We start from the raw sequence: 18,209 nt of genomic DNA, 5'->3' as shown, positions 1-18,209 counted from the left end.
AACAATCAACAGAAGTTAACACACAGATGATCAATGAATTATAACTGGCACACAAGGATGTTAAAACAATTATAAATACACTAAAGAATTATAGAAAAAAGTGTACATAAATTCTGAACAGATGTGGTATTTCAGAAGAGAAACAAAGTCTAAAAAAGAACCAAAAGAAAATCTAAAACTCAAATTCTAATATCTGATATCAAGTGTCAACTAATGGACTAAGAATAGGCAACAGAACAATGAACTTAACAAAGGTCAATAGAAAATATCTAAATTAACAGAGAGAGATAAAATATCTAAAAAGAATAGAGCATTAGGAACTTGTATGATAATATCAAACATTCTAACAAACATGCTGTTGGAGTATCATAAGGAGAAAAGAGAATGGGACAAAAAAAATTCTGAATTTCCGATTCTACCCAGGATATGGAAAGCTGCAAAAGCCATCCCTCCCATCTAGAAATAAGAAAAAGCTAGATAATCTACACAATCATAACTTTTCTTGAAACCATCAGAGCACTGAGATTGTAAACAAAAAGAAATCTAAGGAAAGACACAAACCACTATGAAAAAGCAGGATATGAACACTGGTTCACTTATGGCAGAGCATGGGAAAAAGATGGGGCCACCTTACAAAGCAGTAAGAACAATTCAGCTAGAAACTTAACAAATGGCTAAAGGACAAGTGTACATTAGAAAGTACAGAACTTTGAGAAGCTGCAACTACTTCTGGCACCTTCCCCAGGGACCTGTCTTCCAGACACTCAAGAGAAAGATTGGGGTAAGCGCCCCCCACCACCACCAAAATAAGTGACCGTCAGAGGTACAGCCCTTGAAGAAGGGAGATACCATTTCTACAGTAAAGACTCTCACAAAATCTTTTCTTCTGTGAAAAAATTTCTTAGACTTCTGAGATAAGGGCAGTAAACATGAGGCCCCCAAGGTACAGATGACCCACCACAGAAAGGGAAATGGTAAAAAAAAAAAACAAAAAAAAAAACCTCTAATTCTCAGAGGTGAGAAAATAGAAAAACACTGGGTGCTGACTGTAGGTATCTCCTATTGCTGGAGAGGGGAAAGGAAACTCATGTAAATCACCTGCTAAGAGTTTGAATAGCACATAAAAAAAGGGCAGGACCACTGAAAAAGCCCCATCCCAAGATTGGTTCACTTTTGGAAGAGCATGGGGAAAAGGGCCTACCTAATATTGAAGTTAAACCAAGACAACAGACAACATCTCTACAGTCTAGCATTAGGTTACTAATCACCAAGTAATAGGCAACATTAACCTTCATTTGGAGGAAATGCATGAACATGGAGAAAAACCATCTCTGAGGCATGGGGTGCACAAGGAAAACTTAAAGAAGACTAAACAGGAATACTGAAAAAGATCCTCTGGCAAACCAGCCTCACTGTAAACATAAGCTTACAACAGAAATTTCAAGCCCACAGTGCACTGAAGGTGTATCAGTCTACTCAAAATTCCTTAACAAAATACCACAGACTGGATATCTTACACAACAAAGATTTATTTTCTCACAGTTCTAAAGGCTAAAAGTCCCAGATCAAGGCAACTTAGTTCCTTGTGAGAGCTGTTTTCCTGGCTTGCCCCTCCCTCTGTGTCCTCACATGGCAGAGAGACAGAGGGTGAATGATATTCTCTCATGGTGCTTTCTGTAAGACCAATTATCCTACTGGGTGAGCCCCCTACCCTTATACCTCATTAATCTTGATTACTTCCATAAAAAACCATCTCCAAATACAATCATATTGGGGGTTGGTGTCTCAGAATATGAATTTAAGAACCACAATATTCAGCCCATAACACAAGGTATTATATAACAACAACAAAATTCAAAAGTGGCTCTACTCCTGACTAGACTGGCTCAATCACCAACAGTAACAACCTAGTAGAAAAGGTGTACTTATTTCAGGCATAATACTGTTTGCCTCAAGTGCTTTTGCCCTGCACATGATGTCCAGAATTTAATAAAAAATTACGAGACATATGAAAAAGATAAAAAACACTGCCAAGAAATAATGCTCTAGGAAATTTCTGAAGATGACAGTGATATTAAAGTTATCAAGGAAGTTAAAAACAACCATCTTTACTATGTTAAAGGTTTCAACAGAAAAGGTAACAAACATGTATAAAGATAGGAAATTTCAGAGAGAAGTTTTAAGAGTCAAATGGAATGTTGTAAGTAAAAAATGTGGTAACGGACAAAAAATGTTTTCTATGGGCTCATCAGTAAATATAAAACAGCAAGAAATCAGTGCATGTGACAACCAGTCAACAAAAAATACTCAAATTGAGAAATCTTCTGCATCCGTGGATGTCTTGCTGCCCTTGTCTAGCCTGGATTAATACTTAGTCCATAGGCACACACCTGATCATCTGATAATCTACATTTGCCTTCTTACAGCACTAAACTATGTTTCCTACCTTTATCTTGCATCTACCTACCACTTCAGCATTTTATTAAAAATAAAAAAAATAATAATAGGAGAAATGTGGGATCAACATATAAATCAAGTACAAAAATCAAACAAATATTCATATTTGACCTGATTGTTTATAGGTCATAATGCATGATCAAAACCGAAAGTTTCTGTGATGAATGCCCTTGTACTGTTCACCATGTAAGAATTTATTCACTATGTAAGAATTCGTTCACCATGTAAGAACTTGTTCGTTATGCTTCAGAAGATTGGAGACTGACGAGAATTAGGCTTGAGATGGATTAATGATTGTACATTGAGCGTTGACCCCCCCTATAATGAATTTTATTGTTGTTAACAACCATTTGATCAATAAATATGAGAGATGCCCTCTCAAAAAAGAAAAAAAAAATACTCAAATTGAAACACAAAGAAAAAAAGAAAAGAGTGAGAAAAAGTCAGAAGAAAACATCTGTGGAATAGTATCAAACCGTTTAAGATAATTATCATTTGAACTCCAGGAAAAAAAAAGAGAAATGTACACCCATTATTCACAACAGCCAAGAGGCAGAAGCAACCTAAATGTCCACCACAGATGAAATGATTTTTTAAATGTCACATATACATATAATGGAATATTATTAGATCTTAAAGGGAATTCTTTTATATGCTACAACATGGATGAGCAGTGAGGATATATGCAAATAAAATAAGCCAATCACAGAATTACCAATATTGCATTACTCTACTTATATGAGGAATCTGACATGGTCAAACTTAGAAACAGCAATTAAAATGCTAGTAAGAGGGAGGAGGCCAGAGGGATTAGTTGTTCAATGAATACAGAATTTCAGTTTTGCAAGATTAAAAAGTTCTAAGAGATATAGTGCACGAAAATGTACAAACAGGAAACACTGCTGTACTGTACACTTAAAAATGGTAATTTTTACTAAATTTTACTAAACACTAAGATGGCAAATTTTATGTTATGTTTTTACCACAATAAAAAAAGAAACTGTGTATTTGGTGAGATTACAATTTTGTAAAATAAATACAAGTTAAAATTTCATCTGTGGATGGGATATTCTAGGTAGTTTTTCTTTTTTCTTTTCTTTTGGCAGCTTTTTCCAGACTTTCTATAATGAACATACACTACTTTTATTAGAAAAAAAAATACGTAAGAAAATATATGTATGCTAAAATAATTACATATTTTGCAAATTAGTTACTGAAAAAGATAGAATTTTTTTTTTTACTGACAGAAAGGGTTTGAGGAAATACCTAACTAAAATGTTTCTAACAAAAATCAAAAATACAAAACCACAAAGCTCAGTGAATCCTAAACAGAATGGAAAAACAAATCTCTAGACATTTTAAATATAAAGACATAGATGGATTTAAAGTAAAAGGCTGGAAGAAAGATATACTAGCAAGTACCATTCATAAGAAAGTTGACATATTATTACATAACAGATTGTGCTAATGTCAGACACAGCAGACTTCAAGAAACATTATCATATATAAAGGACATTTCATAATGATAATGTCAATGCATTAAGACACAACAATCCTAACTGCACATACATAGTAACAGAGCTTCAAAATACATGAAACAGAAAAATGAAAGAACTGAAAAGACATAGTAATCCACAATTACTCTATCAATAAATGATAAAACAAGAACATACAACATTAGTAATGATATACAAAACCTAAACAGTATTAAAGAGCTTGGCCACATTGACACTTAAAGAATCCTATATCCAACAACATATACATTTTTTTTTTTTCACATAAAAAGGACACATTTACTGAGACTGACCATGTGCTGGACTATAAAAAACAAGTTTAAAGGCTAAAAGGATTGAAATCACATAGAGAACATTCTTTAACCATAATGGAAATAATAGTAAGATATTTGGAACAATACCAAATAGATGGAAGGTAAACACACTTCCAATTAAACCATGAATCAAAATTCACAAGAGAAATTAAAAAAATATTTTTAACTAAATAATAATGAAAACTCAACATGTCAAAATTTGTGGAATGCACTTAAAATACTGCTAGTACTTAGAGGAAAAAGTGTAGTTTTAAATGCTTGTATTAGAAAAGAAAAGAGAAGGTTCCAATTTAGGATGCTGGAAAAAGAACCTATTAACCCCACAAAAGTGGAAAGACAGGAGCAAAAAATATAAATGAAATAACCATTACACAAAATAGAAATCAGTGAAACCAAAAAATTTTTCAGTAAAACTGATAAACCTCTACCTAGGCAGATGGAGGAATAAAGAAAGAAAACATAAATAACCATTATTAGGAATAAATGAAAAATGGGATATTACTACAAATCCAAACATTAAAGGATAAGAGAATTAAAAACTTCATACCAATAACTCCAACTTAGATGAAACAAATTGCTTTAGATACAAATAATTAAAATTGACACAAAAAGAAATAGAAAATCTGAGTTACCTTATGCCTATGAAAAACATTAAATTCATAATTTTAAATGACCTGAGACAACTGCAGGCCAAAATGGGTCCACTAATAAATTCTATCAAACATTTACAGAAAAAAATACCAATCTTATCAAATATGTTCAGAAAACAGAAAAGTAGGTAACATTTGCCCACTCATTTTATGAAGCCAGCGTATTCTTGATCTTTAATGACCCAAAGATTTAAAAGAAAATGACAACTATCTCAAATAAACACAATCTTTAATCAAATATTTGAAAACCTAATCCAGCAATATATAATGGATAATTTAACATTACCATGTGGACTTTATTCTGGGAATGCAACATTGGTTTAAATATTTCAAAATGCGTAAATATATTGATGTTTTGGGGAGACAGAATTCTCAATAAGAAAGAAGGGAGATATAAATAAAGAACTAGGGAAGGCAAAGAACACCCTATAGTACTAGGCTGAAATTATAGGATGTGTATGCACTCAAAACATTGAGAGAGAGGATTAAAAATGGCGGCATTAAAGGTGAGACAGAGGCCTCCTCCTAAAACCACATATAATACAAAAATATAATTAATACAACTAATCCTGAAAGAACAACAGCAAAGAAGGCTGCACCAGACTGCATACACCTTGAGAAAAGAACACGGAACAGGGTAACTACCAAAGCCATAACCCAGCAGGACCCAAGCCCTTCCCAGACCCCAGCTCACTGGGGCGGGAGGAAGAGAAATGGAGTGGGGAGGGAGTAGAGGCCTGGGGCTGCTGAAGGCCTAGGGTGGCTAGTAGAGACCTAGCCCTGGAGATCTGCTGTGAGAGCATGAACCTACATTGCATGGTGTTCTATGATTAGTGAGGTTGGAAAGCTAAGACAGGTGGAATACCTTGAGAGACTGAGATCCCAGCTGCTTGTGGAAAACAGGGATCCATATCTGGCTGATATGGGTGGGCAGTCTGAGAGACTTCCTAAAAGGGAGAGGCCTGCTAAAAGGACAAGAATTGCACAGAGCTTACTGCTCAGGAGAAAGGAAAGGTAGACAAAATTGTTCAGGTGCACTCAGCCCAGGAGGCTGGGAACTTTCACGATATTCAGGCGCTCCATCCCCCTGGTTGGCTATGTAGCTCCAAGGCCCTCCATCGTGATATGCAGCCTGCTGTGCTTTCCTCCTGGCCAGCCTGCACCAGGCTTGCAAATCAGCAAACCCTGCCATAGCATCAGGCCAGCCAGAGGGGAGCCCCACCTATAGCAGCTACAAATGCAAAGCAAAGAGGCTTATACCAGTGTGTTTGCCCCACTGGTTCTAGCAATGGAGACAGGCATAGCAGCCAGGAAGCAGGAAGCAGCTCTTTCCTCCCCCAACACACCAACAGCATTCCCCTGCAAACCCTGATATTGCTCCAGGAGCTGACCAGCTCCAGAGACTAGAGCTTCTGGGCACTAGAGTACACCACATACAAATATGAAATGTCAAAGGAACCTGGTTCAAAGCAAAATCTCAACACCACCAGAAAAACAAGTGAGTGAGAATGAACTCACCAATCTTCCTGAAAGAGATTTCAAAATAAAAATCATAAACATGCTCCTGGAGGTACAGAAAAATATTCAAGAACTCAGGAACGTATTTAGGATGGAGATCCAATCATTACGGAATACAATGGAAGGTTTTAAAAGCAGATTAGATATGATGGGGGAGATGATAAATGAAATAGGATTTAGAGAAGAGGAATACAAAGAAGCTGAGGCACAGAGAGAAAAAAGGATCTCTAAGAATGAAAGAATATTGAGAAACTGTGTGACCAATCCAAACAGAACAATATTCATATTATAGGGGTACCAGAAGAAAAAGCAAGAGAAAAAGGGATAGAAAGTGTTGTTGAGGAGGTAACTGCTGAAAACTTTCCCAATCTGGGGAAGGAGATAGTCTCTCAGGCCATGAGGGTGCACAGATCTCCCAACACAAGGAATCCAAGGAAGACCAAAACATATAATAATTAAAATGGCAAAAATCAAAGATAAGGACATTAACAGCAGCCAGAGAGAGAAAAAAGATCACATATAAGCCCATCAGGCTATAATCAGACTTCTCAGCAGAAACCTTACAGGCCAGAAGGGAGTGGCATGATATATTTAACGCAATGAAGCAGAAGGGCCTTGAGTCAAGAATACTGTACCTGGAAATATTATCATTTAAATTTGAAGGAGGGATTAAACAACTTACAGGTAAGCAAAAGCTGAGAGAATTTACTTCCCTCAAACCATCTCTACAGTGTATTTTGGAGGGAATGCTACAGATGGAAGTGTTCCTAAGGTTAAACAGCTGTCACCAGAGGTAATAAAAAGGGATAGACAAAGAATAGAGAATATGATATCTAATAAATAAAGAATGGAGGAGGAAGAAAAGGAGGGGAAAAAAAGTCTTTAGATTGTGTTTGTAATAGCATACTAAGTGAGTTAAGTTAGACTCTTTGATAGTACGATGTTACCCTTGAACCTTTGGAACCATGAATCTAAAGCATGCAATGGCAATAAGTACATACCTACTGATAATCACCCTAAATGTAAATGGTCTGAATGTACCAATCAAAAGACACAGAGTCACTGAATGGATAAAAAAACAAGACCCAACTATATGCTACCTACAAGAGACTCACTTCAAACCCAAAGACATACACAGATTAAAAGTGAAGGGATAGAAAAAGATATTTCATGAAACTAATAGGGAGAAAAAAGCAGGTATTGCAGTACTTGTATCAGACAAAATAGACTTCAAAACAAAGTCACAAGAGACAAAGAAGGACATTAAAAATGATAAAGCAGTCAGTCCAACAAGAGGATATACCATCATAAATATCTATGCACCCAGCACAGAAGCACCTACATATATGAAACAAATACTAACAGAATTAAAAGGGGAAATAAAACGCAATGCATTCATTCTAGGAGACTTCACTCCACTCACTCCAAAGGACAGATCAACCAGACAGAGAATAAGGAGGCAGAGGCATTGAACAACACATTAGAACAGATGGACCTAACAGACATCTACAGAACTCTACACCCAAAAACAGCAGGATACACATTCTTCTCATGTACACATGGAACATTTTCAAGAATAGATCATATACTAGGTCACAAAAAGAGCCTAAGTAAACTCAAATAGATTGAAATTGTACCAACCAACTTCTCAGATCACAAAGGTATGAAAGTAGAAATAAATTATGCAAAGAAATCGAAAAAGCCAACAAACACATGGAGGCTTAACAACATACTCCTAAATAACCAATGAATCAATGAGCAAATAAAAAGAGATTAAGCAATATATGGAGACAAATAACAACAATAATTGAACACCACAAAATCTGCTGGACACAATGAAGGCCTAAAGCAATCTACAGATTTAATGCAATCTCTACCAAAATACCAACAGCATTCTTCAACAAACTAGAGCAAATAGTTCTAAATTCATATGGAACCACAAAAGATCCCGAATATCCAAAGCAATCCCGAGAAGGAAGAAAAAAGCATAATATCCATTATTCTCCCTGACTTCAAGCTCTACTACAAAGCCACAGTAATCAAGACAATTTGGTAGTGGGACAAGAACAGACCCATTGACCAATGGAACAGAATACAGAGTCCAGATATAAACCCAAGCATATATGGTCAATTAATGTATGATAAAGGAGCCATGGACATACAATAGGGAAATGACAGCCTCTTCAACAAATTGGTGTTGGCAGAACTTGACAGCTACATGCAAGAGAAGGGAACTAGATTATTGTCTATCCCCATACACAGAAGTAAACTCAAAATGGATCAAAGACCTGAATGTAAGTCATGAAACCATAAAACTCTTTGAAGACAACATAGGCAAAAACATCCTGAATGTAAACATGAGCAACTTTTTTCTGAATGCTTCTCCTTGAGCAAGGGAAACAAAAGCAAAAATGAACTCGTGGGACTATATCAAACTAAAAAGATTCTGTACAGCAAAGGACACCATCAACAGAACAAAAAGGCATCCTACAGCATGGGAGAATATATTTGTAAACGACATATCTGACAAGGGGTTAACATCCAAAATATATAAAGAACTCACACGTCTCAACACCCAAAAAGTAAATAACCCGATTAAAAAATGGGCAGAAGATATGAACAGACAATTCTGCAATGAAATTCAGATGGCAAATAGGCAAATGAAAAGATGTTCCACATCACTAATTATCAGGGAAATGCAAATAAAATCCACAATGAGATACCACCTCATATCAGTTAGGATGGCCTTTATCTAAAAGACTAAGAACAACAAATGCTGGCCAGGATGTGGAGAAAGGGGAACCCTCCTACACTGCTGGTGAGAACGTAAGCTAGTTCAACCATTGTGGAAAGCAATATGGAGATTCCTCAAAAAACTAAAAATAGAAATACCAATTGATTAGGAATTCCACTCCTAGGAATTTACCCAAAGAATATAATTTCTCAGGTTCAAAAAGACATATGCACCCCTATGTTTATTGCAGCACTATTTACAATAGTCAAGACATGGAAGCAACCTAAGTGTCTTCCATCAACAGATGAATGGATAAAGAAGATGTGGTACATATGCACAATGGAATACTATTTGGCCATAAGAAACAAATCCTACCATTTGCAAAAACATGGATGGAGTTGGAGGGTATTATGCTCAGGTAAATAAGCCAGGCAGAGAAAGACAAGTAGCAAATGATTTCCCTCATTTGTGGAATATAACAACAAAGCAAGACTGAAGGAACAAAACAGCAACAGACTCAGAGACTCCAAGAAGGGACTAGAGACTATCAAAGGGGAGGGGTGAGGAGGGTAGAAGGAGAAGGGGACTGAGGGGTATTATGATTGGCACACATGGTGTGGGAGGGATCATGGGGAAGACTGTGTTAGCACAGAGAAGGCAAATAGTGACTCTGTGACATCTTAGTATACTGATGGGCAGTGATTGCAATGGGGTGTGTGGGGGGACACGATCATATGGGTGGAGGTAGTAACCACATTGTTTTTTCATGTGAAACCTTGATAAGAGTGTATATCAATAATACCTTAATAAATGAAATATTTAAGAAAATGGAACTATATATTTCTTAGTTCAATCTGCTGAAAGGACAAAGAGCAACCATACTAAGGAACAATGAGCATGCCTGATGCCCAGATGTTGATTTTTAAACACCATTTATCCCTAAAAGTACCAGGTTTTTAAATTAAAAAATGGCTCATTTTAGAGCTGGAAAAGGAAAAGTATAAGACAAACATGGAGCCTTTTTATGCTAGAAAGTGAGAAAATGCTATTTAAAAAAAAAATAAAAGTGGGAAATACTGAAAAGACACAGGAGCCAGCTTGAAGAAGCTCCCACCACCCAAATCTGGGACAATTTGAACATTAAAATTAGCAGCAACAATAATGAATAAGACCCATCCATAAAGTCTGAAAAATCCTTTTGTCCATCTTAATCATGAAAGAAAGAGATAGTGACAGAGAGGGAAAGAGAGAAGGGACACCTATATTCTTTAAAACAGAATGACAACTAATAAACATAACAGGAATGTCAGAATATTACTATCTTGCAACTATCAGTAAAAAATGAGTGGGTCAAATATTGTCAATGGATGCTTATAACATTGGGTGAAAACATTGATGAGGAATTGGATATTTAATAGTATCAAGATATTTCTCTCAAATAACTAATTACAGTAGAAAAAATGGAAACTTTATAGTGGAAAAACCTGGCAGATATCACTTAAACAGGTGATCAAAGTTTCATCACCAGTACTGGAACTGACACCCTATGCTTTATATGATGTTCCAAGAACACAACATAACTCATACAGCATTCTTACCATAAATGCATTCATCTGATCTAATTATGAAGAATCAGAAAAACTTAAAGGATATTCTAAAAAGCTACATGTCAGTACTCTTCAAATATTTCACAGTTATGAAAAACAAAGAAAAAATGAAAAATTGCTCCAAATGACAAGCAACTAAAGAGTGGTAACAACTAAATGCAACGTGTAGTCTTGGGTAGGGAAAGATTGTTATTAGGGTATTATGGGAATAATAGCAAATGCCAAGTTAAATATTCTGAATTTCATCATTTTGCCATAGTTACATATGAAAATGTTCTTATGTTTAGGAGACACAACTATGTAGAGGAAAATGGTCCTGATGTCTGCAAATCAGTCAATAGTTATCACACACATAGAGTGTTAAAGCAAACATGGCAAAATATTAGGAATAGGTAAATCCAGTAAAATTGTATACATTAGTTCACTGTACTACTCCAACTTATCTGTAAGATTGAGATTTTTCCAAAATTTAAAAAAATTATTTAAAAAGCTATACAATTTATAGTAGAATCAAATACTTAAGGAAAATCCAGTAAATGCTATGTTAGACCTCTATGATGAAAATTATGACTTGCTAAGACAAATTAAAAGCCTAAATAAACAGATATACCATGTTCAAATATTAAAGACTGTTATTAAAAAACAATTCTCACCAAGCAACCTATAGATTCAAAGCAGATACAAACATCTTATGTTTCTTGGAGAAAATGACATGGTGATTTAAAATCTATATGGAAATACAAAGGGCCACAAATAGTCAAGAGAAAGAGTCTTGACAATCTGGAAAAAGAAAGTGGGATGCTTACTCTACTATACATCAAGACTTATTATAAAGCAACTTGAATTAACACAGTGAGGTATTACTGCTAGGATAAAAAAATAAACAAATGAAAACAAATAAAACTCCAAAAGCAAATGTAGGAAATTGAGAAAACAAGTATATATTAACAATGGAGTAAAAATGATCTGTAAAAAAGGGATGAAGAAGCACTATGAACAGTGATTTCTAGGATATATTGTTAAATTTAAAAAGCAAAATGCAAAACAGTACATACAGTATACTACTTTTTGAGTCAGAAAGGGAAATGAGGAAACTTATATAAATCTGCTTATTTTTGCAACAAGAAACTCAGAAAGGATAAATCAGAAAACAATGAAATTGGTTGCCTGTAAGGGATGCTAAGAAATGAGAAGGCATGATGGGGAATGGAGTAACACCTGATACACCATTCTGTAAAGTTTTGACTTTTGGAAGCATGTTAACTTTATAAGCATTCAAAAATATGTAATAGATAAAAATGAAGGGAGGGAGCTGAATTTAAACAGAAACAAATGAACATAACTGTATTTCAAATGGAAAATATTACCATAAAGAAGAAAAAGTAAAAATAACAACAACAAAAAAATGCTTATCTAAAAAACTTGTGAAGAGTTTCCAACTCATACTCTCAGTATAAAGGGGATTCTTTATTTTAGGTTTGTTTTCTACAGAAGCATGGGTATAGAAATTCTGAAATTATGATTGAGAAAAAAAAATAAACATATCAATATTGTTGGGAGCCAGGGTTCTCATTGAGGTAGATGGGAAACACAAATTTAGAACCAGGATAGGAAAGAATTCTGGGGAGTTGGAATGAAATTGGAAGCATCAGTATGAAACTATGATTTCTAAAATATTTATACATATTTTTCAGTTATATCCATTGAAAGGCCCAGAAGCAATGAGACACCCCTTTGGCAATGACCACACCTAGAACCCATATCTTGATTTCTAAATATTATTTTCCATTAAAAACGAAGCAGGGCTCTTTGGAGAAATAGCTCGTTGTGGAGCTGGGAAGGGAAGACAATTCTAAAATACCTTGGGATAGAAATGAAGAAGTACTCCCACTGGCCAAATCTGGGACAAACTGAACAAAACAAATAGTTCTATAATGTGTTACAACGCCTTATAAAATAAGAATCCATTAATCTAAACTGATCATAAAAAAGGACTACATACACAGGACTAAAATGAGGGCTATTTCTTAGAATGTTGGCTAGTAAAATAGAGGGAGTGGTAGAATGGAAAAATGAAATCACAACTTTTCAACTATCCAAGTAAAGGCTGTTTCAGGCAGGAATCATCAATAAATGCCAAATCTAGGGGTGAAGTACAATGAGGATCTGGCTATCTGCATGACCATAAAGTCTCTCCCCCACCAGACAGCTTATTAGCTGCAAGGGGGAAAATATCAGCTATATAACTAAAGAAGCCAGACGACACTTAGACCAGATGATTAAACTAGTATCACTAACAATAGGCAGATGGACACTATGGGCCTCCAGATGTGATACCTTATGAATACACTTGTATAATGTTACAGCGAGAAGTGCATCACCTGAATCTCCTTAAGAACTCATCAGAAATCCAAATTAAAGAATATTCAAGGTGCCTCAGTGCAGCAGGTAGAGCATCAGTCTCATAAAGAATATTCACAAAATAATTAGCCAGTACTCTTCAAAACTGAAAATGTCATAAAGACAAAGGAAGGCTGAGGAACCCTTGGAAATTAAAGGATTCTGAGACATGACAACTGAATGTTAATAAATGATCCTGGACTGGCTCATGAACAGAGAAAAATAAATACAATAGAAGATATTTTGGAACAGCTGACAAATTAAAATATAGACTATAGATTAGATAAAAGCATTATACCACTTTACATTTCCCATATCTGATAAATATGCTCTGGTTACCAAAATACACACCTAAGTATTACTGTGTAAAGGGGCATGATGTATGCAATTTATTCTCAAATAGTTCCAAAAAAATAACAATAATATGCATAGAAAGATAAACAAAATATTAAGTTTTCTGTATTGTTTTTTCAACTTTTCTGCAAATTTGAAACTATTTTAAGTCAATTAGTTTCAGAGGATATCTACTAATATAGACCAGTAAGCCAAAACAATTGGGGTATCACCCCCGAAGACAATTTCAGTTTAAGACCTTCTTTTCCCTATACACTCTCATTTCTATATCCAAAGTTGTATTAGGATCCAAATACCAGATTTCAACAATTTGTTTAAAACTTTAAAGACTTTTAAAATAAATTAATGGTACATGTTCAATACTTAAAACAGAAGAAAGATTTTATGCCAGCTTTTGGCAAGCTTTTGGACATTACGTTGGTAGCAATCAGACTTTTGTGAAACCTGTAAAGAAAAGCTGCAAGATGTGTTAGGTATACTATAATGTACAAGAATGTTTAATACATTACTTATACCAGCAAAAAAAAAGGTGAAAATCTAAAAACTCATTACTAAAGCAATTATGACACACCCACACTGTAAAATGTAAGTTTTTAAAAACAATGAAGTATATAATAACAAAAATATGGATATACAACATAATACACAATGAAAACAAAACTGGCTGATATATCTGCTTGTATGAAAAATCAGAATTGTGTTAACGTATGTATGGGCCCAGAAACAACAGGCATAAAAGGAGCACCGTAAATAGTTAACAGTGATAACCCCCAGGAGAGGGAGTATGGGGGAAGGGCACTACCATACTGTTTGAAATGCATTCCTAAAAGATGTGCTACTTAATACAATTTAAAAAACCCAAACACTTCGCATTCTTAGAAATGATATTTAAATGTACTTGATGAAGTATGATTTCACTGAAGAACATAAAATATAACTAATATCAAAGCTGTAACATATTATTACTTAACAACATAACAAGATATATATATTTTTTCCAGTACTTTGTGCTATAGGTTTTATGTTTTTAATTTTTAACAAAGCCAGCATCTCCTTTTTGAAAATAGGTAAGATATCAATCCTAAACTGAAAATCCTGGATGTTTAATTATAGTAACAAAAATTTTTAGAACTAAAACAGCATCTACACAATGTCTTTCAGAAAGTTTACTCTGAGTTTAGTTGACAGCCAAACAATGATCTAAGCGATGCACTTTACAATTCTAAGTGATTTATGACAGTAGAGAGACACAGTAAATTCTTGAACTTTGAATTATTATCTTGTTATCCACTTTATGAATAGGGAAAATTACAATCATTCAGGTGTCCTTTCACGAATTATATATGCAAGACTGTGTATATGCAATTTTCACTCTTTCAACATCTCCCAAGTCTAACTGAGCCCCAGTTTGTGTACAAGGGTACAGAGATAAAACAGATTTGGTCTCTCATCTCAATGAACTCATAATTTGGTGGGGAAAAAGATACACAATCTACATGATAAAATTAAATTCAACAAATAACTATGAGGTTGCTAGCACAGTACCTTTGAGGCATTGTACACTGGTGATCCAAAGACAGTCCATAGTTAAAAGAACCTTACAGAATTTGTTCACCATGTAAGAACTTGTTCGTTATGCTTCAGAAGATTGGAGACTGTTGAGAATTAGGCTTGGGGTTGATTAATGATCGTGCATTGAGTCCCCTATACAGAATTTTATTGTTGTTAACAACCATTTGATCAATAAATATGAGAGATGCCCTCTCAAAAAACAAAACAAAAAAAAAGAACCTTACCAACTTGGGGGGTGGGAGGTATTTTAAATTGAACACAGTAATAAACATAATTAAAGATTCCACACTTCTTTAGTTAGGTAATTTAGATGAAAAATTAAACTCTTTCAGCCACCATTCAGGGTACCTTTGTAATCAGTCAGATAACTCTCTGAATAGGCCATGACATACTTTGATAACCAGTGGTTACATTCTTAAGTGACAATCATCAAGATTATGTTTTTTCTGGGATTTTTTGTTCATATGCACAGAAGTCAATTTCTAGAGACCACTAAGGGAATAATTATTTATTTTTTCAAGCCTCCAGAATATTAGGAAGATTATCATTATGATTCATTAATATAAATCAATAGGTATGCAATATAAATGTATTAACAGTAATTCCATAAATAACCTCAAATTTTCATTACCAGAAGTGATACTCAAGAGAATATGTCTATGCTAAGCATCTTGAGAAGGTTCTTTACACTGAAGCTAAGCCCCTTGAGAACCATATTTGTTTCGTTACCTAGATATAACTAAAAACACTAAAAGAACAATTTTCACTCTTTCAACATCTCCCGAGTTTAACTGAGCTCCAGTTTGTGTACAAGGGTACAGAGATAAAACAGGTTTGGTCTCTCATCTCAAGGAACTCATAATTCAGTGGGGAAAAAGGTACACAAATCTACATGACAAAATCATTAACGCCTAATTTTCAACAAGAGAAAAAGAAAGGTAAATATAAAAGTAGTAGTAAATGTTCTTTAAGAAATAATACACATACATTCAACTGAGTATCATTAATTCTCAAAAACTGTTTGAGTTATCTTCAAGCACAATACACAGGAGAAAAACAGGGCCGTGAGACAGGACCCTTGGCTTCCTGATTCTAACACATAGTAGCTGTGTGACTTCGGGCTTGTCATTTCACCGGGCTTGGCCTTGGTTATCTTGTCTAAAAATGCAGTATTATCTTCCCAGCTTAAACCCGAATCATTTTAACAGCATAAACCAAACTGTCTCTAGTGGTTTCCACAACTAACATCAGCATTACTCACAGGCTCATCCATCAGATTCCCCAGTAATCATGGCCCAGCGAACCCGTGAGTAAACTAGGTGAATTACAGGTCCTCAACAGAACTTTTACTTCGCCAAGACAATAAAATGAGATAGGCCCTGCACTGTGCTTTAAAAACGGTGGGAGCTCACAAAATATATTACCCAGGCCATGATACAGTCTTACACGGATGATCAAAAATAACTGAATGTCTTATCTGTGTACCATTCTAGTACAGCACAATGGGGTATTTCCCACCATGAATACGAGTTTCTGCACTCCTGGAACCACGCCTCCCGGACAAATCCAGGGGATATCAAAAAACAAAACAAAAAAACCTCCCAAGGGGGCAGGAAGAGAGATCCTGGATAGGCCAAGATAAGCTTTCCAAAAAAAGAAAAAGAAAAGAAAAAGAAACCCTATGTTTTTGCTTCCCCTCTAGCTATGCAGCTGCACCCAGAAGAGAAGCCTTAGATTAGCATCATCTGCATTTCATTCCTTTACTTGTGCAATAGCTACCCGCCTATAATAAACAGACCTTGTGCTTAGGGGAGAATTTACTTCCCCGTCCAGTAAAAATGAAGTTCCTTATTTTTCACTAACAACGCCGTCTCCAATCAACACCCATCCTCCCTGGGGAGACCAGACACTCATCTCCCCTACACCTCCCGCTTCAAGCCTGACTCCCCACACCCTAAAAATCGCCTCACTTTTCAAGCCCCTGCAGCACAAGTCGGGAAGCTCTGGAGAGAGGAAGGGGTCGGAGGCGCGGCGCGCAGACCCGGAGGGGCATCCAGCCAGGCCCCTGAGCGCCAGGCAGTTCCAGCCCGTCGGGGGCTCCCGGAGGCGGAAGGGGAGCGCCGAGCACCGCGCCACCCCCACTTACCCACTTTGTCCTTCCCATACATGTGCCCGGCCACCTGATGCGAGAGGGGCACGCAGCCGTTGAGAAAGCGGAGCCTGCCACCCGCTGGCTTCGGGGTGCCTTCAGGGGCGGGCTCGCTCGCCGGTGGGGTCCGCCTTTCTGGGGGGCCGGGAGCCTCGAGCCGGAGGGGGGATGGCGGCTCCGTTGCCATAACGGAGAGCTGAAGCGGTAGCGGTAGCGGCAGAGAGAGCAGGAAAAAAAATAAGGCGGAGGGAAGGGGCGCCGGAGAACCTGGGGGTCGTTCAGGCTTGGCCGTGAGGAGGCCCGGGGGTTCCCGCGGCTGGTGCCCGCTGAGGCCCGGGGAGGGAGCCCATGCCGCCGCGGAGGCGCGGGCGCTCCCCTGCCCAACTCTCGGCAGAGCTTCCGCTGCTCTGCCACCGCGGCCACCGGCCCCGGAGCAGCCCTGCAGACGGAACCCAGCCGACGAGCGGCTGCAGCGGCGGCGGCGCCCCGCGTTCCCTGGGGCCCTGACGGCGACGGCGGCTCCACCTCCCGCGCCCCCGCCCCCTCCCGCCGTCCTCCAGTCCCCTCCGCTGCCGCGCGCGCGTCAACGCCGCCTGTACTGCCGCCGCAGCCGCGAGCTTCCGACTGCGCGACCCGCGGCCGCCGCCGCTACTGAGCATGCCCAGAGGCCGCCGTCTGGACCCCTCAGAGGGCGGACGCGCGGCGCGGCCGGGACCCGCTGAGGGCTGCCAGGATGGTGCGTGCGCCCATGTGATTCCTTTGATCACGACCCCTGGGCTGGCACTGGGACGCCAACAGGGCTGTTTGCCTTCATTCATTCAGTGAGCGTTTCAGAGCCTCCCGAGGTCCGGCTCTACGACGCTTCTACCTGTGAGGAGCAGTCTCGTGTTAGGAGAGTCGGAAGGCAGCAGCTGTGCCAAGGGTGGCTTGGGAGGCTACC

At 37.4% G+C, this 18,209-nt stretch overlaps 1 protein-coding gene across 5 annotated transcripts in view; it reads right to left on the bottom strand.

Moving 5' to 3' along the window:
* IPMK (inositol polyphosphate multikinase) overlaps window positions 1–17,793 on the bottom strand; it is a 51,215-nt gene extending 33,422 nt beyond the window's left edge. For 2 of the 5 annotated variants that reach the window (XM_073241033.1, XM_073241031.1), the window contains exon 1: window positions 17,267–17,787. In XM_073241033.1, the coding sequence (XP_073097134.1) occupies window positions 17,267–17,456 (190 nt within the window). In that variant the 5' untranslated portion in view covers window positions 17,457–17,787. Of the gene's footprint in view, window positions 1–17,266 lie in introns of all 5 variants that reach the window. The other 3 variants (XM_073241032.1, XM_073241034.1, XM_017655524.3) reach the window with 3 other exon arrangements.
* Between the last annotated feature and the right edge of the window lie 416 nt (window positions 17,794–18,209).

This window comes from Manis javanica, chromosome 7 (assembly GCF_040802235.1).
Source record: "Manis javanica isolate MJ-LG chromosome 7, MJ_LKY, whole genome shotgun sequence".
In the NCBI taxonomy this organism is placed as follows: Eukaryota; Metazoa; Chordata; class Mammalia; order Pholidota; family Manidae; genus Manis; species Manis javanica.
This window is presented reverse-complemented; position numbering and strand designations above follow the sequence as displayed.